Source organism: Podarcis melisellensis (assembly GCF_964234715.1).
Source record: "Podarcis melisellensis genome assembly, chromosome: 1".
NCBI lineage: Eukaryota > Metazoa > Chordata > Lepidosauria > Squamata > Lacertidae > Podarcis > Podarcis melisellensis.
In genome coordinates, this window is record NC_138528.1 from 130,075,397 (window position 1) to 130,100,352 (window position 24,956).

Here is a 24,956-nt window from a genome sequence, read left to right on the forward strand (position 1 = left end):
ATTCTCATTAAAATCTGGGCAGATAATGATGACTTAGGTTGGGCATTCCTATCAGCATGGCCTAGCCTACTTTCAGGCATGCAGTTATATGTTTGGGCTTGGATCTGAACCTCCCTTCTGTGTGCAGAAGGTACCTTACTTTCAGAGGAGGGCTTGTTTTGTATCTTGCATTGCTTGAGAAAAGTAAAATAAAAAACAAAGACAATTTCCTATTTGTTCAACACTTCCTACAAGCAGCTGAATTTCTCTGTAACACTGAAGAGTACTGCACCAACTCTTCTGCTAGAGTTGAGGAAGGGTTTGCAGAACACCATCACTTGTGGTGGGGTTTTCATTGTGATCATTCATCCTCTGAGGTGCAATATGTGAAAACCGCAGGCAGGAAGAGCACCAAGTTGTCTGCAATACAGACAGGAAGGTATGTTTTGGTTCTAAATTTAGGATTGAATAGCCTGGCTTTTGCTCACTGCTTTTGCCTTCTGCTGTCTACTTATTCGCTCCCTCATCTGGGTTTCTGTATATGGCACCCAGCACAATAGGCTCATGGTTTCAACTGAGACAGAAATGGTAGGAATAGTAATGGCAAAAACTTCTGTTGTAACAATTCTGTTTACAAGGTTTCTGTTGCAAAAACCCAGAAAAATACAATAACTTAAAGAACATATGATTTACTGCATACTTTATTCATATTTTATTATTCACACACAGTTTCCAGTGGGAGGAGGGCCAAACTGGACAGTAACAATACAGGAACAATGAAGCTAAACTAAAAAACAGAAATGGAGGTGATGATTGAAAGTAGAAACCCAGCGGCAGGGAAAGACAGCTTAAATAATATTAGCTTTAAGGTAGCCACTTACAAATGCATCACAAAAAAAGAAGACTTACATTTGCCTAAAATGTGCACCTGCTGGTTTATATGTACAGTGGTACCTCTGGTTACAAACTTAATTCATTCCGGTCCATTCTTAACCTGAAGCACCACTTTAGCTAATGGGGCCTCCCGCTGCCGCCGGAGCACAATTTCTGTTCTCATCCTGGGACAAAGTTCTTAACCCAAGGTACTACTTCTGGGTTGGTGGAGTCTGTAACTTGAAGTGTTTGTAACCCAAGGTACCACTGTATAGTATAAACCTGGATATAATTGTTATAATTTGATCAGAAATGCAGTGAATATCATCTTACTGGGAAAGATTGTGACAACTGACCAGTTGACCTGTGCGCCTGCCCATGTGCTCTGTAGATGGGCAGATTCCAGGACCCGATTCAGGGCCAGGCAGTCCATCGACAGGAGGGTGCCTCTCCAATAAAGGACTGTGCTCTGGGTCTCTTGCAGACCTTTGCCTTCAATGGACAGCTATTCTCTGTAAAGTAGGACACACGGACACTGACGGCATGCAATCACTCTTTCCTAACTCAAAAGCATACCCCCCCACACACACACCTGCTTTCTCACTTGTGCAGAAAGATATGTCTTCTGTCCGGGGGGTGGGGGGACTGGGAGCAGTATCTTGAAGACAATTTTGAGACAAAAGGTGGTGGAGAAAAAGGTTAAACAACCTCTCACACTGACTCCGCCAACCTATATTTTTAAGTCAAGAAACTTAAAGGATAACGTATAGTTTTGACTGCAGATTCTGTTCATAGCCAATTTTAGATTAGACAAAGCCATTGAAAACAATGGGGTCAAGAAGTGTCCCCAAGTCTGTTGAGCTGTGAATGTTGTCTGTCTTCCCTTGTTCAGGTGAAAGAGGACCTGGCTGCTGTCATCTTCCTTTACCGGCACAATAGGAGGTCTGTGGTTTTCTTAGCCTCTGGACCCTACAAGTTGTTGAGGGCTGCTAGGAAGTATTTTGAAGTCTTTGTTCTTTTATATGAGCTCCCCATTTTTATATACAGTACCAACATTGCCATAGAAAACTTTGTTACACTGCAGTTTGGTATCTCACTTCAGGACAAAGCATCAAATTGAATGACTGGTTGGAGCAGTCTGCTACTGTTTCAATTGATGAGGGAAATATGTAGCCTGCCTTATATTGACCCCATTCTGGGGTGTGTGTGTGTGTGTGTGTGTGTGTGTGTGTGTGTCTTTGTAGCTACACCTGAAGAGTCTTGCCATGCTGTGAAGCTGTTAAAAACACCAGCACAATAGCTGGCAAAGCTAAAATATTGTTGTACATGAATGTGTTGTGTGAGTAAAAATGCAAATTTGTGCTTGAATTGCATAGAGTTAATTTAGCTTCCTAGCGCATGGACGGTGAGCAGACACAGTTCAATGGAGGTTTCCTTTTCCACTGGACCTGACAATATTTTTTTTTAAAAAAATGATATTTATTGAAATTTCAAAAAAGGTTACAAAAGTAAGAAAAAAGTAGAAAAAAGAAGCAAGCAAAAAGAAAATACAAAATACAGAAAAAATAAAAACAATTAAAAAATAAATCCATCTTTCTATAATTTATCCTTCATTTACTTATTTCCCTGACCTCCCCACACCTCCCTTTTTTGTATTCCAGTTCAGTTGGTTAATTCAGCAAATCCTTTCCCTCTTCATTTTTATCTTAATCCTTTATCTTAATATATTATAACTTTACTTTCTCACCTATTAACAATCCATTTTCACATGCTCCCTTATAGGATTACTGCTAAAAACCACTTAATTTCATTCCAACAACATTCTAACATTCTTTAATTTTACAATATTTCTGTAAGTAGTCTTTAAATTTCTTCCAATCTTCTTCCACCGACTCTTCTCCCTGGTCTCGGATTCTGCCAGTCATTTCTGCCAGTTCCATATAGTCCATCACCTTCATCTGCCATTCTTCCAGAGTGGGTAGATCCTGTGTCTTCCAGTACTTTGCGATGAGTATTCTTGCTGCTGTTGTAGCATACATAAAGAAAGTTCTATCCTTCTTTGGCACCAATTGGCCGACCATGCCCAGGAGAAAGGCCTCTGGTTTCTTCAGTGGACCTGACAATAATTGGACAGATTAAAAGGCTGGGATTTTAGCTTCAGTGAGAAAGAGCAAAAGCACTAAACAGGCAGAGGCACCTGTGGTGGGAGAGTTTTCTGGTAGGCAAGCCGCAGCCACAGCTCATGGGGTTGTTTGGTTACGTATAAAGTAAATATAAAGTACAGTGGTACCTCGGGTTACATACGCTTCAGGTTACAGACTCCGCTAACCCAGAAATAGTGCTTCAGATTAAGAACTTTGCTTCAGGATAAGAACAGAAATCGTGCTCCGGCGGTGCGGCAGCAGCAGGAGGCCCCATTAGCTAAAGTGGTGCTTCAGGTTAAGAACAGTTTCAGGTTAAGTACAGACCTCCGGAACGAATTAAGTACTTAACCCGAGGTACCAATGTATAAAGTATAGCCTGCCTTTATGACGTTCTAGACACTAAGACAGTTACAAAAATGGTGAAAGAACTGTAGCAAAACTCTAACATATTCAACATTAAGCACTACCATTCTCTCTCTAAATTAGGCTGCTTAAAATTAGTATAAACTTTAAAACTTGATGTTGCAAATCATCTCTATGCATAAAAACACTTTATAGAACACCTGACACAAAATATTGAATAGAATAAAGCAAAATGTTATAATGCAAAATGTTGAGCATGGGGTTTGTGAACACAGTTGGTGGTTCTTCTGCATCTGTAACAGCAACACGTGGTAAAGAGTTGCTCTTTAAGGTAGGCAAAAAGAGGCATGGTCCAAAGTCAAAGCAGAATGAGAGGCACCTGTCTAACAGTGCTGGAAAACATTTTTTTGCATGCCCAAAGTCAAATACATATTCATGCTAATCTTTCTCAAGAATGATAGATTTGTGTAAATATTTTCTTTAATTAAAAAGACACTTTCATAAAATATCACCGTGATTACAAAAGGAAGAAAAAAGCAATCCAGGGTAGTCCCAGTCTAGTTTTTGTGGTGCTACCTTTCATGAATGATGTAAATAGAAGAATTTAGATGTTTTTTCTATATTCTTGTACAACCACTTTCTCCCCAGCTCTGCATACTGCAAGAGATGAACCATAAGTTTTAGGAAACCATATTTCCTCAGTGCCACAAAGGAAACCCTGCACTTAATGAAAAATATTTGCTTCCTTCATAATTACTTGCAATGAAATAGCCATCTCAAAAGACCTGTAGTAAGCACCCCACCCCTTGTATTTTCCACCCCTTCTCTTCTTTTAGATCTACAACCTTGCCTGGGTTAGTGAGAAAAAGCTATTGCAGGGGGATCTGTTGGAAGGATTAATGGGGAGATGGGGTGGGCTTCTTTGATGCCCTATCCCCCTTCTTCCATCAGAATTTGCTCATGAGCATGTGCAGTACAACAAAATGAAGGCTGGGTTTGTTTTTTGCCCATATTCCCTATCCAATTTCTATTCAAAAGGTAGACAAGATAAATCAAAATTCTGTAAATCTGAGGATCAGATTCTGCTATATGTCATTTAGTACCTATGTAAGCCTGAAATACAAAGAAGGAAAGGCAAAGGTTGTGTTTATTAAGGCAAATCCGCAGTGGTGCAGAATGCTTAGAAACCTGGCTAGAAAAGAGTGTGCTTCCCCTCTCCCTTTGTAGTCAGAGCCCTGAGCATGGCTCTTCTGCCAAATCAGCCGCAGGAATTGGCTCGTGTCATGCATGTGATTGGACTCGTCCAAAGAGAAAGGAAGGCAACTGTAAACCTGCAGCTGTGGGAACCGAGAGGATTTTTCTGAGCCTGGTACGGTTTGTGGGGGAGCGAAGGGGTTAAGAAGTATGGATGGCAAACACAGTGCTGTTGCTGCAGAGAATCTTTGTTCTCTCCCTGGGAGCCACCTTGCCCTGCAATGCAGGAAATGCACAGCATGGTTATAGCAAGTCACTTTGTACATGCTTTTGATCTGGTGTGCCTATGGACACATGATTGGGATTGGAAGTCACGGGGAAACGCACTTGCTCTCACAGAAGATGTACAATTCTGACATTTCCCCTCTAGGGATTAGGGAATTTGATGGCCTGGACATTGGAAATCATTATGCTGGTATTAAAATAGGGCAGGCTGCAGAAAAATGATGGTTATGGGCCACCTGAAAACATTACTGTTAAGGAAAATATGGTAAAGGAAGATGATGCCACACTGACTGTGTGGGACTGTGACTGGCCCAAGGTCACCCAGTGAGTTTCATGGCTGAGCGGGGATTTGAACACTGGTCTCTTACGTCCTAGTTTACCAGTCTACCACACTGGCCACCACAAGGTGAACTCGGTGCAGGCTTCTACCATAAAAAATGGATTAGTCTTTAAGTTGCACAAGACTCTCTTGTTTTTTCTGCAAGAGACTAATGCAGCTACTCTTTTCAAAATTGTTATCAAGGAAATGTAGCACTAAAAATCTCAGGTTTGATATTTTATTGTTTTTGAAAGAGAATCTGAAGGTTCAACTTCACCAAAAGCAACATGTATTTAGGTTAACCCATTTCAAAAGCATGGAAACAGCTCAGTAATGGGGAAAATTGCCCTCGGCTCTACATGAAGTAGCTGTTTAATGGAGATTTTAAAGCTCAGGCTGAAGAAGCGTTTGCCATTGATGCTTCTCCTACCAGCAGGTTGAATTATATTGCTGAGAGGGGCCATGCTGGCTTGAAATTCCACTAAATAAGCTTATTAATGCCCACAAGTTATTCCAAATTGCAGTGCTGAAGCTATCCTAAGAGTTATTCCTGTATGCATATTGTTATTGCAGGGGGGCAGCGATTAGTCAGGTTTAGCTTCCTTTGGAAGGAGCTCAAAGAATGCTTATGGCATCTGTAGTATTTCAGTTTACTTACAAATATACAAACACAGCTTAAACTCTGCAACCCAAGATAGGTAAAAAGGTAGTATGGCAACACCTGGCTACTTTAAATAAATTCAAATCTCCAGGGGCTGGTGAGCCACATCCAAGGGTACAAAAGAAGCTTGCAGATGTAATTTCAGAACCATTGCCCATGATCTTGGAGAATTCTTGGAGAACAAGTGAGGTCCCTGCAGACTGGAGGCGAGCAAATGTTGCCCCCATCTTCAAAGGGGGGGAGACCTAGGTAACTTACCGACCGGTGAGCTTGACATTGATACTAGGGAATGTACTAGAACAGATAACTCAACGGTCAGTCTGTGAGCATTTAGAAAAGGTTGCTGTGATTACTAAGAGCTAGCATGGGTTTCTCAAAAAGAAATCAATCAAACAAGCAATCAAACAAGCAAACAAACAAGTCATGCCAGATATCCATCCATCTCTATCTATCTATCTCCTCTCTCTCTCTCTCTCTCTCTCTCTCTCTCTCTCTTGGATGGAGTTACAAGCTTGGTGGATCAGGGGAATGCTGTGGACATAGTGTATCTTGATTTCAGTAAGGTTTTTTTGTTTTTTTTTTACAAAGTCCCCCATACAAGGAAGCTGGTAAAATGTGGGTTGAATGGGCAAGTGTTAGGTGGATTTGTAGCTGGTTGACTGAACAAACCCAAAGAATGCTCATTAATGGTTCCTTGCCATCATGGAAAAAAGTGGCAAGTATTCATCTATCCGTACCCCATTATTTCTTGTGAGAACCAGGAAGCAGTGGGAGACATTTTGGTCAGTTACTAGGCAACCACCCATATGCCTTTCCTGCTGTTCCTCCTTTCATGGTTATGGGCCTGAAGACTTGCTGGAATGAAGAAGGCTGTAAAATTCAAACTGTGGTGACAACCACAACCCACTTAGTAACTGTCCAGGGGCCTATTTACCATGGAGGGTGGGAAGGAACCAGCTGGGGGACCCATTTGACCCAGTGCTTGGCTCACACTCTCCAACATGTCCCAGAGGGAAACTGGAGCACACATCTTTCAGGGCCACAATAGCATGGCCCTCCAAAACGGGATGTCCCAATTAAATTGGGGCAGTTGAGGGGTATTTATTATAGCTTTACCTTATGCAATCTCTAAGCTAGCTGTTAACTCTGCATGTAGCTCCTTCCGTGGTCCTAAATTGCCTCTTTAAAAGCCCCAGGCAGAAGTGGATCCGCATATGAAAATGCCCCTTTCCTGAAATGTTGCGTTTTCCAATACTGCTCTGTTGGATAAATTAGGTTCCCCATCCAGGCTACAGAAACCTGAGCATGTGACATTTTCAGTTTCAGCCCTGTTTTTCTGGCACTCACTTCCAGTTGCTTCTCTTTGTATCAGGTACTGAGGGGAAACATTTCCAGCAGCAATTGTCTCATTACCTCAGTCCTCAATGTTGAACCCATGGTAGTGTCTTGGGCCACTATATTCTACTGACTCCCAGCAAGGGATTATCATTAACCCCAGTTTGTAAACAGATAGGGCCTAAGTGAGCGCAAGCGTAAATCAGTGTGGAGAGAAGTGACCACGTAAAATAGGTTCCTGGAGAATGGTATGAATTTTAAACAGGACATGTGAACAAACCATTCAAGGCTAATTCACACGTTGCAGTCTTGATGTGGGAAGCCCTGACATACTTCTTCTGGCCAGTGACTTCACATGGTGACTGCAAGAGCTGAGAGAAAGACGTGGAATAAATGGCCCTTGCACTCTGCAATCCTAGTGGAGGCTGCTATGAAGAAAGCTCTTGATGGTTCTCTCTAGGCATTCAGCCTGGACACATAACAGCAAAAATGTGTCGGAGAATAGGGAGAATAGACTGAACTCCAGAAGAGGGCTAATGCAACCAGGGTGTCCGTGGTGAGAAGCTCACATAAATTATGGCTCCATAACATAAAAGTGTTTTCCACAGCCTCTCGTCTGGAGATTAAATATGAGCATTACCCCCACAGTTTTCCAAGATAGATGCCTTTTAAATTTGTGCTACATCGTTTGGGTGACTAAACCTGAATATAGAGAGTGTTTGTTCTACATGCATAAAAATATGGCCTGTTCCAAGTTCCTACTGTAGATTTTCTCTACCTTCCACTCCCCTCGAGGCAAAAAATTATTGTGAAGTCTTCCTGCAGGATTGCAAAGTCCTAATAAGCTCTGTCAGTTTCTGCTAGTCTGGGCCACACACTGGATGATGCGGGTACTGAACTGTTAAATGCAATAAATCAAAGCCGTATTCTCTGTTCCCAAACTCTTCCTTTGATGGGCATATTCAATGGGGCAGCTGAGGCTTCAGCCAAATCCATTTGCCAGTACAGTACAGTAACTGGAACACATCTTATTGAGAAAGCATCAGGATCCACAATTGCACCACGCAGACAGTAAGATCCATGTCCCAAAAAAGACAAGGATCTTCTCTAGGTCAGGAGCCATGGTCCTAAATTGAATGTACCTCACAGTGTGGTCGTTCACCATTTATGTTTCTTTGACCTTTGACATTCCAGTGCAACTAGTCACACTTAACTATTCACAACAAGGGCTATTATTTATTATAGCACAAAACACTGTTGGGTTCATTTTTATAACTCATTTAGATCTTCAGATGTTGAAAAAGATGAATGCTTATAACTGTCAGAATAGAACTGGACATCTTGATCAGCACTGAGGGACACACCAGTCACAACATCAGTTTATTGCCCCCATTAGGAATGCTATCAATTTAGCACCCAATTCAAAATGAAGCACTTTTCAACCTAGAGTGGCAATTCCAGACTAAATTGCTGGTGTGGAAGCAACCCCTTTGGTGTTTTGGCTCTTGCTGGGATAATGTATCATACTAAGAAGACATCTTAGGAATTTATATGCTGCCACATTGAAAATAATGCAGTAAAACAGGTCAATAAAACAAAAAGAGCATAAAAACAAATGACATTAATTAGGCAGGAGCAGACTGAAAGGTGTGGAAAAATAAAAAAAAATGAAAGTCTTCACCTGGCATTGAAGACACGAAGGTAGGTACCAGGTGACCATCTCAGAGGAGGAGTGCAACCACGAAGAAGTTATTTTCATCCGTTGCCCCCTCCCACACCTGGAGGCACCTGAATAAGGGCCTCCAAAGATATTAAGGTCTGGGTGAACCTTAATGCAAACATGAGAAGTCAGTCTTCTTCTTCCTCTTCCTCTTCCTCTTCTCCTCAACAACCACATTGCATGTTAAGGAATAGTGAAGGAGATTTGATGGATCTCTCCACTGTTCTACATACATTATCACATATTTCAGCAGCATAATTTAGTTAAATATAGTAATCCACATGTGTCTGAAAATGTATTTTCAGAGATTACTGAACCATAAAAACCTCCCTCTTCCCCATTGCCATCTCTGACTTGACCATGATATGCAACATTAAATGATAATCCTGAGTTGTTTGCTCCATATACCATCTTAGCTGCTAAAATATAATGCTTATAATCACAGGATTAGGACCTAATAGGAGGATCAGGCGACAGGCAGTGCAGCAGAGAACATGCAAGAGGGTACTTTTAAAATGTTCTCCAGTCAAGAGATGGCTGAGAAAGGTCATGGAAATCAATGTTTTCAGCTCATCAGAATTTTAGTTTGCAGTCACTAACTGATGGAGGCTTTAGGGTAACGCCACAAGCTTAATGGTTTAGGGAACATGCATAGTTATAAATAAAAAAATCAGATCTCATCTTTCTCCCTGAAGCAAACATTGATACAAAAATGCGGCTTAATATTGAATTAGCAACTGGTCAGAACTGCTGTTTCTTGCTGACCATGTTAAGCTGAATTTGTGGGTTTACATCAAATGGCCATTATGTGTTAGATATCTCATGGGAATCATGAGCTAAAGCAAACCTCAAGTGTGCAGAATTATCCCCCAGATGACCTTGTGCTGCGGTTGCATTCTGGCATGGCTGATCCATTTATAGCATTGGTTTTTATTCTTAATCTTAGAAAGAAGTACTGCTATCACTGAAATATAAATGCAAATATTACGAAACATATAAAGCACAGGACTAAAATATCACATATTCCCCATGCAATAGCAATTGGGCAGACTACCATCTTCCAGAAGAACAGGAAAGGTATGCCCTTCCTGGGTGTTTCATGGCCAGCTGCTACACCTGAGGCTAAGGAATGGTATTAATGCTACTACATCTTCAATGACATAAGGACGGTTTGTGCATTTTGAATGGGTTTTTAATGTAACACTGAGCTTTTATTCAGCTGAGAAGCAACTAGTAAATTTCTTTAACCAAATAAACAACTCTTCCAGTGACAGGCCACACGCTTCTTCCTTTTGGAAGGGGGAACCTGCTATTGGCCATGGAGCATGCTGAGCATCTTCTCTTGTGAGCACAGCATGGTGCCAGCTATGGGAGTTTCCCATTGGGCAATAATCACAGAGGGTCCCATGACTGCTGCTGGGGGTGAAGGCTGGGAAGGAGGGGCTCATGCATTTCCAGCAGTGTGGAAGCTGCTTCAGCATATGGAACCCGGGGGCCAGCACTAATCATGTATGTCTTTCTCATTGATAAATTCTGAGAGCCCTGCCCACACAGTCACATCCGTTGTGTGCACAGCCCTGCGGTGTAGAATCACACCGTGAGGCAGCACTCCCTGCATATGAATCAAACCCTTGCTGGTTCTTCAAGAACTATAACGCAGGTACAGACTACAATTAGAAAGGTCTTACAAAGCTTCTGAAAGCTACACTGGCCTTGTTTAGACTTAACACTAAACTATGGTTAATGTTAGTAAACCATAGCTGAGGTATCTGACAAACAATCACTTGATTCTTGGATTACTATGTTGTAGAACACTTAAAGGCATCAGCAAGAACTGCTAAGGCTGCACACTTTTAATCTTCATGTGTGCAGGCAAGTGCCTGGAGAGGGCTTCTGTTCCCCCTGGATCTGTGGACATTGATGGTAAAATGGATACCAGGAGTGGTGATTCTGATTAAGGCGGTAATGGCATGGGACGTGTGGCAAACCATCATGGGAAAAGAAGGGTTTGGCAGAAGGGATTTGCTCTCTTTCTATTGCCTCTCCAAACAACAACTCCTGAGGAGTCAAGGGCAGCCACAAAATAGGCAGTTAAATGCAGAAATAACTGACATACTGTCAGGCCTACTCAGGCAGGTAAGGATGTCCCAGTTCCCTTCTCAGTTACTGACAGCTTTTTTGTGACCCATTTCCAGGCTCATTGAAGACAGATGAGTGGGTTTCTGTTGCTTGCCTTCAGCAAATCTGGCCTTTGCAGTGTTGCTGACTTGTTGGTTTTGCTACCAAATGTAGTGGAGTTTCAAAAGTGCATTCAGTGGGGTAAATTTCTGCCCTGTGGTCAGTTGGAGATGCTGTGTGTCTTCTTCTTTTCCCTTAGCAGAGGTCAGTGGTCTTTTTTTATTATTTTCAGTGACATTTCTGAATTGAGTTGGAAGCTGGGGAAATGATGTTTCTCAAGAGACTACAAGGCTTGTCTTATTCTGGCCAATAAAAGCCCATGGAGGATTTGAATCAGTCAGAAGAGTTCATGGCCAAGTGGATGGTGGCATGGTCTCTCAGGCGCCCAGGCCACTGTTTGCTCCCACTAGATGTCTGTGGTCTTCAGAGAAGGTCAAACCAAGAAGAGGGGGCTGTGGCCTTCAAGTCCCGCAGGTAGGCTTCCATACAGGCACCTTGTTGGCCACTGTGAGAACAAGGTGCTGGAGAACTAGACGGGCCTTTGCTCTCATCCAACTCTTCTTAGGTTCTTGTTTTTATTACTAAGGTGAGGACAATAGCTGGTTTGGTTTCCAACCACTAGCCAAGGTAAAAATAACAAATACTTTTGTAGCACCTTAAAGACTCACACTCCTCCTCCTCTTCTTCTTCTTCTTCTTCTTCTTCTTCTTCTTCTTCTTCTTCTTCTTCTTCTTCTTCTTCCTCCACCCTTCATCCAAAGAACTAATAACTCCCCGCCGTCCCCGCCACCCAAGCATATGTATTGAAAAAAACATCTGAATGCCTGGTTGAAGAGAATCATTTGTGTTTCTTACAGCATAAGCTTTTGCAGGCTGCTACCTATGTCTTCTGATGTGTGGTTATCTTGAGTTGCAGACATATATAAAGATGGGTGAGGATTGTGAACAGAGAGGCCAGAAGGAAATTAAATGAGATTCATTCCTATACTGACCATGGTGATTATATATTTAACAGTGGCCATTCATAAAAAAGCCCCAGTGGTGTTGATAAGACTGGCCCCTTGGCCTCCATAAGCTACCCATACCCGTAGAATTTCTGAATAGACCTTTAACATTTCCCCTTCCTCCATGCCTCTCTACCATTTTACTCATCCTCTGCAATTCCTTGAGCTATGACATTCATTCCTCTCTCTCCAGCTCTCCCTGGGCAACACAGGCCTCAACTGCGCATGTGTGACAGCTTACCCAGTGCTTTTTTTCTGGGGCTACGCAGGGCTATGCACACCCCTAAACATTTTGTGAATCTTTGTACTTACTGTATTTACTTTTCCCAATTTGAACTATAAAATGGTGGTTTTCTTAAGTCAAAATGAGAAGACCCCTAAACATTTTTTAAGAAAAAAAGCACTGGGTAAGACGTTCAATTACCTATGAATGTCACAAGCTAACACTGGCTGGGAAATGCCTTTTATTAAGAATTGCAAATAGGTAAAGGCCAGTGTTTGGAATTAACTGGTTTGGTTGAAGAAAGTTGTGAAGAAAATAGTGCCACTGTATTCTGCTCTGGTCAGACCTCACCTGGAGTACTGTGTCCAGTTCTGGGCACCACAGTTCAAGAAGGACACTGACAAACTGGAACGTGTCCAGAGGAGGGCAACCAAAATGGTCAAAGGCCTGGAAACGATGCCTTATGAGGAACGGCTAAGGGAGCTGGGCATGTTTAGCCTGGAGAAGAGGAGGTTAAGGGGTGATATGATAGCCATGTTCAAATATATAAAAGGATGTCACATAGAGGAGGGAGAAAGGTTGTTTTCTGCTGCTCCAGAGAAGCGGACACGGAGCAATGGATCCAAACTACAAGAAAGAAGATTCCACCTAAACATTCGGAAGAACTTCCTGACAGTAAGAGCTGTTTGACAGTGGAATTTTCTGCCAAGGAGTGTGGTGGAGTCTCCTCCTTTGGAGGTCTTTAAGCAGAGGCTTGACAACCATATGTCAGGAGTGCTCTGATGGTGTTTCCTGCTTGGCAGGGGGTTGGACTCGATGGCCCTTGGGGTCTCTTCCAACTCTATGATTCTATGATTCTATGATTCTAAGTTCACTAAATGGCACGAAAAACACCTGAAAGTAGTTGCTGCACAGGCCTTTCAGGAGGTGACACGTCCGAGTGACAAGGCCTCACCTGGGCCCAAAAAATGTGAAGGTTTTAGAGATGAAGCATGGAAGCCAGGAGGCTCAAGGCCTCCAGCCAAATTGAAATACAGTCCAGTATTTTGATATTTCAAAGTTTGTGTCCATGACCTTATTCCAGACAGTGCCGTAAAGCAGTAAAGTTTCTTGCTAAAGGGAACAACCATGAAGGTTTTGAGCAGCCATATTGTGAAGAGCCTGCATTAACCTCTAATGCGGCATAAAAATAAATTTAAACAGAACTTAATAATTTTGTCACAGAGGTCAGATCCTAGTTACCACTTTTTTAATGGTGGCAGCATTGGAATTCAAAAGCAGCAGAAGACATCTGGGGCTTATTCATAGAAAAAGTGAACTCCCTTTTGGCATCTGTATCCGATTATTATTATTTTTTTTACTCTTTATTTTTCACTTAACCAATTACCCACTTGGTAGGCATAAGATAAGTTATCTATGACTTTCACCTTCTAGATGGTGTGTGATTTATTATTAATCATTACTATTTCTTTTTTCTCCATTTAGTTTCTTATTTTAAATTTAATTTTTACCTGATCAGATAATTGTAGGCATTGCTTTCTCAAAATGAAATCAAATTCAATTAGCCAATAAGTCATTGCATTAATGTCTGTTCAAGCTACAGAATGCTGGGAAACTGCAGCTGTTAAATCATACTATTTGGGCAATATGGATATGGTCTGATACCCTATGTTGAGATTAGCTCATGCTTCACCACTACCATGTAGGTGGATGGCTGTCAGTGGCAGAATAATGTGACCTAAAGAACCCATTGAATTTTGAATTGGCATATGAGTTTTCCACTGAAATCACCTACTTAAGATGGGGAAATGGGATAGCAAGACAGAATTCTTCCAAAAGGGGATGTATGTGTCAGGGTAGTGCTACCACTTTAGAGCAATGAGATTTGGTTGCTGAACCGGATCCTAAGGAGGCAGGAATTTCCCATTGGAGTGAATGGGGCCTACAGCCAGATTCTAAAATATTTATCTGTATGTAAGAGGCAAACAGGGACGCAGGTGGCGCTGTGGGTTAAAGCCTCAGTGCCTAGGACTTGCCGATCAAAAGGTCGGCGGTTCGAATCCCTGCGGCGGGGTGCGCTCCCGCTGCTCGGTCCCAGCGCCTGCCAACCTAGCAGTTCGAAAGCACCTCCGGGTGCAAGTAGATAAATAGGGACCGCTTACTAGCGGGAAGGTAAACGGCGTTTCCGTGTGCGGCTCTGGCTCGCCAGATGCAGCTTTGTCACACTGGCCACGTGACCCGGAAGTGTCTCTGGACAGCGCTGGCCCCTGGCCTCTTAAGTGAGATGGGCGCACAACCCCAGAGTCTGTCAAGACTGGCCCGTACGGGCAGGGGTACCTTTACCTTTAAGAGGCAAACACAGGTGAGCAAACTGCATATGGTCTTCCCCTGCGTGGTGCATTTACTGGCTTGCACATAACAGAACTTTCAAAGTCCCTAAATGGAATCATAGAAAGCTATGTCATGACTTTTAAAATAAGCAGAAGACAAAAGAATCAACGAAGAAGAAGAGCTTTAGAAAGCTGGCTTAGAGCAGAAAATAAAAGCTATTATTGTGACGCTTTTGAACAGCATGTTTGTAAAACATGTTTTTTGGCTTTTGTCTACATCTGGGTCTGCAGGGAATTGTCAATATGTTGAAGAGCACATGAATTCAAAGTTAAAAAAAAGCCTTTTCTATATTGTGACCCATGTTTTCATTCAGCTCCTGAATTCAGACACAAAATGCATACCTTTCACCAGTATGATTAAGAAAAGGCTAATGGAGCTTTCCTACACACTGAAGCATGAAGCATGTATAATTTAATAACGCTGATAAATCTTAAAGCCAGGAGCATTTGGCGAACACATGACCCACTTTTTCAATCTATTGGAAACATTTACATAACAGCCTGATTCTCAGGCTTTTCGTTTTCTAGATAGAGGAAGAAGAGACAGAAGCACATTTGAACACCTTAAACTCGACATGCCTCAAATAAATTCTGCCATTAAAGACTTAATAGAGCATTCTGGCAAGCCTTTGCTCTTTCTCCATGTACCAGGATCACTCACTGGGGGCAAAATGGACCCACTGAAAAACAGGAATAACTACTGGTAGATATCTTTAGTAAAAGGCGAAAGATTTATACGATCTGAGGTGAAACCAGAGTAGATATCTTGCCCAGTCGCTGTATGAAGAATCAGTACAGCATATACCACACATGGAGAAACAAAATGGTTTGCAAATAATAGACAGCACTTGTCCCCTGTCCTCATTACAATTCCTTTGGGGATTAGAGTGACACAGTTGTTCTGACTTGAGTAACTTTGCAATTTGACCATCATCATACTATATTAAAATGCTTGTAGCTTCCAAACAGCGCAGGCCTCTAATCTCCAGTGTTGCTGTTATGTCCACCTACAAGGGTGGTCTTGATGCTGATGTTACCAGACCATGCTTAGATTCACTTCCCCTTTTGCAGTTCATAAGGAGGTGTCTAACAGCAGAGTCCATCTAGCTGCAGCTGGTAGCTGTTCTCCAAGGGTTGGGAAAGGGGAAAAAAACTCTGTTGTTGTTTAGTCGTTTAGTCGTGTCCGACTCTTCGTGACCCCATGGACCAGAGCACGCCAGGCACTTCTGTCTTCCACTACCTCCCGCAGTTTGGTCAGACTCATGTTTGTAGCTTTGAGAACACTGTCCAACCATCTCGTCCTCTGTCGTCCCCTTCTCCTTGTGCCCTCCATCTTTCCCAACATCAGGGTCTTTTCCAGGGAGTCTTCTCTTCTTATGAGGTGACCAAAGTATTGGAGCCTCAGCTTCACGATCTGTCCTTCCAGTGAGCACTCAGGGCTGATTTCCTTCAGAATGAATAGGTTTGATCTTCTTGCAGCACCAGCTAAAAAAAACCCTAGTCCTGCTGTATAGTCCTTTTAACTGGTGATGCAAGCTATTGAATCTGGGACTTAGATGCAAAGCACATGCTCTAGCACTGAGCTGTGACGGGCTTATAGGGTATGTGCTTGAGGCTGTGCATTTACATATAGTGCCCAGTGATAGCATTGAACACTGAATTTTTACTGCTGTGGGCAACACATGTACCACCATCACAAATGTCAAAATTTCAAACAAGTAAGCATGAAGGTCAGAACCAATGTCTAGTGTTGGTATTATCAAGCACCTGCTGAGGCCAGTACTTGAACTGGTGAGGCACTCCCCTCCCCCAGTGGTGCTTCTCCTCTTCCTCCTTGATGTCTCCATCTGTTCTGCTGCCCTCTATAGCCTGTGGGCAGTGATAAGGGCAAGGGAGCTTCAGTCTTCACTCGCTTGGATCTCTCTTAGGCAGTGATGGAGGGGCATGGTGGCCGTGGCAAGGAGAAGGGGGACCACGGAGGATGCCATGTTGCTGAAGGGCTCTCCAAAATCCTGGAGACAGCACTTGGGTTATTTAACATGGTTCCACTTGATGTGAGAGGGAAATAAAGTTCCACTTGAACAATCCTCAGAATCATACAATTGGGCAAACTACTTAGAGATTGTTCCACAGAAGATCAGACAACGTTTGTAGATTTGCAAGAAGTTTTGTGATGAGTATTATTGGAAGTATTGCAAAATTGGAGAAGGGGAAGGATGATTTGTTAAGAGATGTAAAGGCAATATAAAGTTAAGAAATGCATAAGTGGTTAAAACGGTGGATCATCAGAGGTGCTGATGGAAGTCTAAAAAGATTGTATAAGTGATAAGTTTTGTGGTACATTTTATAATTTATATGTTAAAATCAATTTAAAAAAATTAAAAAAGAGATTGTCACACAAGCAAGCAGTACTGTATATAATTTTTTTTTAAAAAAGCATAAAAACTTGTCATTATTGAATGGCTTGCAGAAGATAAGTAAGACCAACACCTAGATAGGAAACTTCATGGCATCTAGTTTTGATGGGAATATGGGGAAATAGTTTTGCATTTTGGTAAAAGACTAGTCAAAGGAAATTGGAATCACTGTAATATAAATTTGCAATCTGTGAGATCTTAAAGGGAACAAGATGTATAGTGGTTATTTAAGTGCTATTGTTTCTTTATGCTATGTTAAAGCAGAATTCTCCAGGATATCTATCTTAGTAAAATCATACGCATCCCAAATTATTCACAACTTGAGAGAGAAGAAGGAGGCAAATGGAAGATACAAAATATAGAGACACATCAAAGGAAAATTTGTTTTTGAGAATAACTAACAGCAGGGGTATAGAGTGGGGGGGCAGGGGGCCATGGACCCAGGTGCACAATTTTTGAGGGGGTACGACCCAGGCGCCTCCATGCAGACACCCCCAGCATGGCACAGCCTGATGCTCCTCTATGGCCATCAAGGTCTGCGTCAACCAGCCAAACTCCCCCCTGCGCAGGCGGCCAGGTGGCTCAGCGAGGCCCCGCTTTGTTCTGACGGGAGTGGGGTTACTCCAGCGGCGGCAGCGAGGGCAGGGCTTGTGCCCACCCACTAGCCCTGGGCACTGGTAACAGATGCTATGCCACCGACTAGGCCTGGGACATTCAGAGAAAGCTCTTCCCATAGATCACTATCAGTTTTCCAGGTTGTCAAATGCTGTTAAGTGTCCAAGACTGAAAACATTTTAAATCTTACACAGCAACAAACAAAAGTAGCACTTCCTTGTTCTCTTTTCAGGTGGTTTTCTCCTGTGGAGTCACTTTTTCCTTGGGTCTCTGAATATCAGACTGTTTACCATACCACCGCAGAAGATGGAATCTAAAGTTTCTGAAGGTGGCCTGAATGTGACTCTCACCATCCGACTGCTGATGCACGGGAAGGTGAGCGGTGACCATGTGCTTCCTTAAAACAACGTCTTATTCAGGCCCAGCAGCCAGAGATGATTTACTTGTCTAGATGCAAATGCTAAGATTGTGTGTCCATGTCACATATATTAGTTTAGTTCTCTGACAAATATGTGATTCATAACACAACAAACCTGGAAAACTGTTTAATTGGGGAAGTTATTGTTGTCCACCACTATTGATAGCTGGCTTCTTTTGAGATAGAGGCTCCCAACCAAAGTCTCCCAGAGTTCAGACTTTATAGAGTTCTTGAAATAGTGCCCCAACCGTTCTATATCATCCAGTTCCCCATGGCCAAGGTCCTTCCGTAACGCCTACTTGCAAGTAAAGTTTCTTTCTAACGCTAATTGAAAGCTTCAGGGGATTAGTGGTGAAAAGTCTCAGATTTTGTCCTTCAACATCCTCACTGAAGGATGCCAAAGCCACTTTCTCTGCTCAGGTGGTGATGGTGCTGCTTTACTTACTGATTCCCTTTCAGTTTGTTTTCTTTCAGTAGCAGCATTTCCCCAACAAGAGCAAAAAAGAAAAAGATATGTAGGGGGAACGGTATTTAAAAGTGCCCGCCTTGAGGCAATTGTGTGGGGGTTTTTAAACTGGGTTTTCTATATAGTTCAGATATCAGCATAGAACACAAAATATGCACTGTACAAATGTTACGAAATTTAATAATGAACTGTGATCAAGGCATCATTAAAGGTATTAAATATACATGTAATGAAATATCAAAGAGTGGGGTCAGACCCAAAAATGATTTTTAAAAAGCTTTTGGGGAAATTCAATCATGTTTCTGTTTTACCCACAGAGCTTCTGGGAGCACTCAGTCCATGTTGTTTGCCTGATAGTCTTGTCTATTTCTTGAGTTTCAGTTATCTAGTTACTATAATTTTTATAAATTCCAAATAAAGGTTTATTTGGCTGGTACTCTAGTCTAGCAATGTTCTTATTATTTACAAAAGAAAGCATATTGGCAATTTTACCAGAGACTGAATATACCAGTGGTTCCCAACCTTTTTTTGGCCATGCCCCACCTAAGCATCTCTAAAATCCTGATCTCCCCCCCCCCCCCCCCGCCATGACATATAATTCTTAATTTTCAAAAAGTGAACTATTTGCGTGGAGAAAGCCTAAAAGGCCATTAACTGTTAACAACTCATTCTCAAATTGCCCCCCCCCTTTAAAAATTAAATTGCCCGCCTGTGGGGCGTGTGAACCACGTTGGGAACCACAGGTCTATGTTAACCTTCCAGCCTGAATCAATGTGCTGAAATGTTCAGCCTGAAACTTTGGAAGCCCTAAAGAGCTCTTTGCATAGCCCCACCAGAGAGACCGCGATGCATCCACTTCTGTGTGCTCCTCACCTGAGTGCAACCAAGCCATTTTTATTTGATGGACAATACAAACAGAGTACCTGTTTCCCCGCAGAGTACCTGTTTCAGAGTACCTGTTTCCCCGCAGAGCATGTGAGGGATTGCCTCAGATACTGTAATGGCAGTACTTACATTGGGCTTCAAAACAAACAAAAACTTAATAGAGAGATCTGTTTTCCCCTCTTCTGCAAACCAACCCTACAATTTTATGATCTTATGATTGTACTCCACTAGAAATGGTCACAGGCTGGGTGCACATCCTGTGCTAGGAAAAAAGAAAGTAACGCAAAACACTTGTTGCTTAATATTGTGCTTAATATTGCTTTTTACGGCTTTTTAACATTGCTTTTTTAAAAGCCCTGAAGTACACATTAAGCAACTGATTTTTAAAAGATGGCGGAAATTATTTTAAAAACTGCCATTCAGGTGAATTAGACATTTTCTTTCCGCAGCCACAGATCTAGGTCACTCCAACCGGAAAAAAATATAGCAGCATAGTAAATATAATATCCCAAATAGGGTGCAAAGTCTATTGCATTCTTCAGAAGAAGAGCAGTGACAAGGTTGCACCAAGAACTCTCCATCAGGAAGATACCCTCTGCGGCCCATATCATTTACCGTATTTTTTTGCTCTATAAGACTCACTTTTTCCCTCCTAAAAAGTAAGGGGAAGTGTGTGTGTGCGTCTTATGGAGCGAATGCAGGCTGCGCAGCTATCCCAGAAGCCAGAACAGCAAGAGGGATCGCTGCTTTCGCTGCGCAGCGATCCCTCTTGCTGTTCTGGCTTCTGAGATTCAGAATAGTTTTTTTCTTGTTTTCCTCCTCGAAGAACTTGGTGTGTCTTGTGGTCTGGTGCGTCTTATAGAGCGAAAAATATGGTAATTAATTTCCATCTCAGCCAAGTATGTTTATTAATGAACGTTCTTGAATTCTTACTTTGTTGCAATTTTTCTTTTAAAACAGGAAGTTGGAAGCATCATTGGGAAGGTAATTTCTTCAAACTATGCATCTTAATGCTTCGATATTGCCTGTGTTTTCAAGCTACATGTGTGGGAGGGAAATGCCCCTTTCCCAGCTGATTTCTTTTAGTACAAACAAGCTGTAGTGTGTGGTTTGGTGGAATGAGATGTGTTTACTCACTTTAGATTTCTAGGTATGCCTCCAGAATTTACTACCAGTAAATTCTTTAATAGGACCACAAATAATAATCTCCATTTATGTGAAAGAGGCCAGATGGCACGCTATACCCTGCCATTTGTACAGTTCACCTACAAACAGATTCTTCTGTTAATTTAATAATTTGCTAGAAGATCAATCAGGTAATTTCAAAATTAGATGGTTGCTGGCTGATGCAGACAAGTTTGTTACCTATAAGGTAGCTTTAGATGTCCTAGCAGTGAGAAAGCTGCAGGCTTCTTTTTTGATCCCCAACAGTATTGACTGCCAAGGGGATTAAAAACATGATTTACTGTTTCAAGTTTTGACAACTTGTATATGTTTAGCTTACTTTTCTGTTGTCTTGTTTGTTTTTATGAGTTACATTGCAATGGCCATTGACTGCAAATAATAAAAATCCGACTGGCTGACTAAAAAGGAACAAGCGATTCAGCTGCCCTGAACTTTCTTAAGATTCAACTTCTATATGATTATTATTTATTGAATGTATATACCGCCCTATACCCAGGGGTCTCAACCATCTACCTCAACCACGCCCCTAGATATCCTTAGGTGCAAGGCAGATAGAGTGTGCCTTACGTAATGGGAAAAACCACATCTTTCATTTTATGATTATTAAACATTAACATTTATTTCAAAAATCAAAACAATCGCCTATTCTTCCCCTGAGAATGGTGCTATACTGTTGTCGCTCTCATTTGTTAAAGGATGCTTCCACAGCAGCCAGATATTCTCTTTTAGCCAGAGCTTGATCTACAGTACCAAATAGAAAAGATTAAAAAGGGGGCAAAAGTAAAGACAGAAACAATTATTAGTAGTATTCTATATTTATGCCCTTCTCTTTTCTCTGATGGGACTCAAGGCAACTTGCAGATAAAAACAAGAACCACTAAAAACATAGGAAAAACCAATAATTAAAAACAATTAAACATTCATAGAATTAAAACAATATACATATATAAAATCTGTTTAAAAGATACCAATAATTACAATAAAAACAGCTCAGGACCAGTCCTTTCATTAAAAGCCTGTTGGAACAAGAAAGTCTTCACCTGCTGGCGGAGATCTCTGAATGAGGAGGGGTCATATAAAAATTTAATAAAAATGCATACATACATACATACATAAAATAAGATAATTCCCCATCTGGAAGCCCCCATGCACAAATGCCAGTTGTTGCTACGACCACATCTGGAATATATTTAGAAGATATTTCAAAATAGACTTCAAACATCGCAGGAGGTGGGGCTGTATTCTCTCCTCCATGTGCCATAGTGGTAACTTCTGCATGTACCAAGATGTGGGACGGGGTGTTTCTGTTTCTTAGTGAGCACCTCAAGGGGAAGGTGTGATTACAAGAGCTATGGGAGAGGGGGAGAGAGACAGACCCAGCTTAAAAGAAGCTGTGGTTACTTTCTACAAATCTATCTGGTGCCTTAATAGAGTGGGGTCAGGGAAGAGCTGTCAAGTGCCTTAGGCCAAAAACAGCTGAGCTGTCCATTAATAAATGTGGTGGCATATTGGGCAAAGGATTTGTCTATAACAGAGCCGAATTCTAAAACTTTCCTCAGTCTACAGGGCAAACAAGTTCACTAGATTTTTTATACAGGATGCTTATGTGCATCAACGGTGTGTTTCCCCAGTGTTGTTCCCTGGATACAGGGGGAGGAATTCACCGTTCCACCAGGGCAAGCATTTTGGCTTGCCAGATGGAAGGCTCTCCCTCTCCTTCTCCCCCGCAGGCTGTTACAGGAGTTCTTCCTGTCTCCTGAGCCAATTTTGAATGGAGGGGAAATCCTGTTACACAAGCAGCCGTCCTTGTGCAGGGCTTCCGCCGATAGGACTCGTTAGTTAAATCCCTCCAATAATAAGGCAGACATGCTAAAATCCTTTATGGCATGTCTGTTAAATTTGTCTCAAAAGTGTTGATATGATTATAGCAGTTATTTTGCATCTTTTTCAGAAAGGAGAAACAGTGAAAAAGATGCGCGAGGAGGTAAGTGTCCAGTCCTTCATGGTGATGCTGCAACTTAATATGTAAACTAGTATGATGATTTCAGAAGTGCAAGATCACAGGTAAAAAGGGCCATATGTTTTTGTGTGGCTGAGGGGGTTAAGTTTCTTTTCATTAGTAATATGTTGGAACATTCTGGAACAGAATGTAGGAAAGACATTTCCGACCTTGGAGGAGAGCGGGTTGCAGGCAGAATCCCTCCCACACACACACGCGGGGGCTGCCCCCACGTGAACAGGGAATCCCTGGGTGTGTCTTCGACCCTGCCCACCAATCAGCGGGCCGGGGAGGCGTGGCCTAGCCTATTTAAGGCCAGGCACGCCCGGGGACCGCCCACTTTTCCCCTTTCCAGCCGAGCGGTTTTCCCATCCCACCCACCCTTTAGGTTTAGCTAGCTTTGACCTTGCTATGGACTTCGGTTGGTCACCGCAAGGGGCCTGGTAGGAATTTTTCCAAGTTGGTGCACTTCGAGCCTTTTGGGTTTTTTGCCTACCTCGTAGCAAACGTCACAACTTCCGCGGTATTGGCGGTTAGGCATTGGCAGGGGTCAATTGTTATGCAAATGACGGGGGGAAGGAAGCGCCATCACCTTCCCCCAATGGAAAGTGTAGTCCGGTAGAGGACTCCGGGGGGCATTGCCTTGTCCAAAACCTAGGGAGGTAAGGGCCTCCAGCACACCCCCGAACGGTGACACCCGTGGGATCCTAGTTGGCGTACTTCAACAGGACTCCCACGGCTTGTGGATAACCCTTCCCAGTCTCCATGCCGGCTAGTCGATAGGAGCCAATGCCTAAGGCCAATACCTTCCAATTCTGTAATCAATAAAGTTGTGGCCTTTTTATGCCCATTAACCATAATTACTGTGTCCAGTGTCTTCATTTCACATGGGGGAGGGGACTTGCCACACAACATCCTGCATAGCTCTCACAAATGACAGCTGAAGGAGGGATCATGCCTTCCTGTGACATATGCTCAGTGCAGACAACTGTAGCCCAGAGATACACAACAATCTTGTAGGGCAGAGCTTTCCAAACTTTTCATGTTGATGACACACTTTTTAGACATGCATCTTTTCATGACATGGCAATTCAGTTTTACTAGCAAACCGGAGGTTAAACTAACCCCTTTTCAGCTCCAGGAGGAATGCAGGGAGCATTCATGCAACACACCTACACACTGCAGCTGACACACTAACATGTCACAACACACAGTTTGGAAAGCTCTGGTGTAGGGCATGTATTGCTCGTAAGATGTTCTGTTTGGGGTTTTTTTCCACACATGGTTTTACAGATATTTTTCTTATATCCAAGGTAAGATATGAGTAGACATTACATGAGTAAATATAACTAAGCAGATTATCTGAAGAAACATAACTAAGCAGGTATCTGAAGAAGTGTGCATGCACACGAAAGCTTATACCCAGAACAAACTTAGTTGGTCTCTAAGGTGCTACTGGACAATTTTTTAACTTTTTAATTTATTTAAGCAGATTAGCTTTGGCATCATGTGTACTTCACATGTGTTGATTTTATAGATATGTGGTGCAACTAATATATCATATGTATGACGAAGTGTGGTCCTTCCATTCTAGAGTGGTGCACGAATCAATATTTCTGAGGGAAATTGTCCAGAGAGAATTGTCACCATAACAGGCCCCACTGACGCCATCTTCAAGGCTTTCGCCATGATTGCTTACAAATTTGAGGAGGTAAGCAAATTATGTAATAATTTTACAAGTACAGTGGTGCCTCGCAAGACGAAATTAATCCGTTCCGTGAGGCTCTTCGTCTAGCGGTTTTTTCGTCTTGCGAAACAAGCCCATTGACAGTTTAGCGGATTAGCGCTACAGCTGTCAAGCGGCTTCCAGCGATCAGCTGTTACGTGGCTTATCAGCTGATAAGCGGCTTAGCGGCTTAAGAAAAGGGCGAAAAAAGCGAAAAAAACCCGCGGGGGGATGCAAGATTTTTTTCGTCTTGCGAAGCAACCCCATAGGGGAATTCGTTTTGCGAAGCGCCTCCAAAACGGAAAACCCTTTCGTCTAGCGGGTTGTTCGTCTTGCGGGGCACCACTGTAGTTAATAGATAGGCACCTTGTTGATGAAATGCCTTCACAAAACTGCCCATCAGCCCAGGAGTGAATGCAGACCTTCTAGCTGGAAAAGACGCCCCACTCTCACCTGACAGGACGGAAGGAGCCGCTGACAAAGCAACTGCGATGAAGGCTTCCAGGTTTCAGGGAGGTCTTGTGAAAGCCCTGTGAAATCTCATGCAACCTCACAAGATTTCACAGGGCTCTTTCAAG

General features: G+C 42.5%; 1 protein-coding gene across 31 annotated transcripts in view; it reads left to right on the forward strand.

Moving 5' to 3' along the window:
* The window catches only part of PCBP3 (poly(rC) binding protein 3), a gene marked incomplete at both ends in the record, with an annotated part of 81,923 nt that overhangs the window by 25,525 nt on the left and 31,442 nt on the right, over window positions 1-24,956 (forward strand). For 20 of the 31 annotated variants that reach the window (XM_081885468.1, XM_081885469.1, XM_081885461.1 and 17 more), the window contains 4 exons: window positions 17,932-18,074; window positions 20,429-20,452; window positions 22,605-22,637; window positions 24,247-24,363. In XM_081885468.1, coding sequence (XP_081741594.1) covers window positions 17,932-18,074; window positions 20,429-20,452; window positions 22,605-22,637; window positions 24,247-24,363 — 317 coding nt within the window. Of the gene's footprint in view, window positions 1-10,512; window positions 10,534-10,777; window positions 10,797-10,837; window positions 11,010-11,235; window positions 11,256-11,430; window positions 11,526-11,600; window positions 11,679-11,853; window positions 12,047-13,247; window positions 13,591-17,931; window positions 18,075-20,428; window positions 20,453-22,604; window positions 22,638-24,246; window positions 24,364-24,956 lie in introns of those variants that run through there. The other 11 variants (XM_081885446.1, XM_081885459.1, XM_081885458.1 and 8 more) reach the window with 11 other exon arrangements.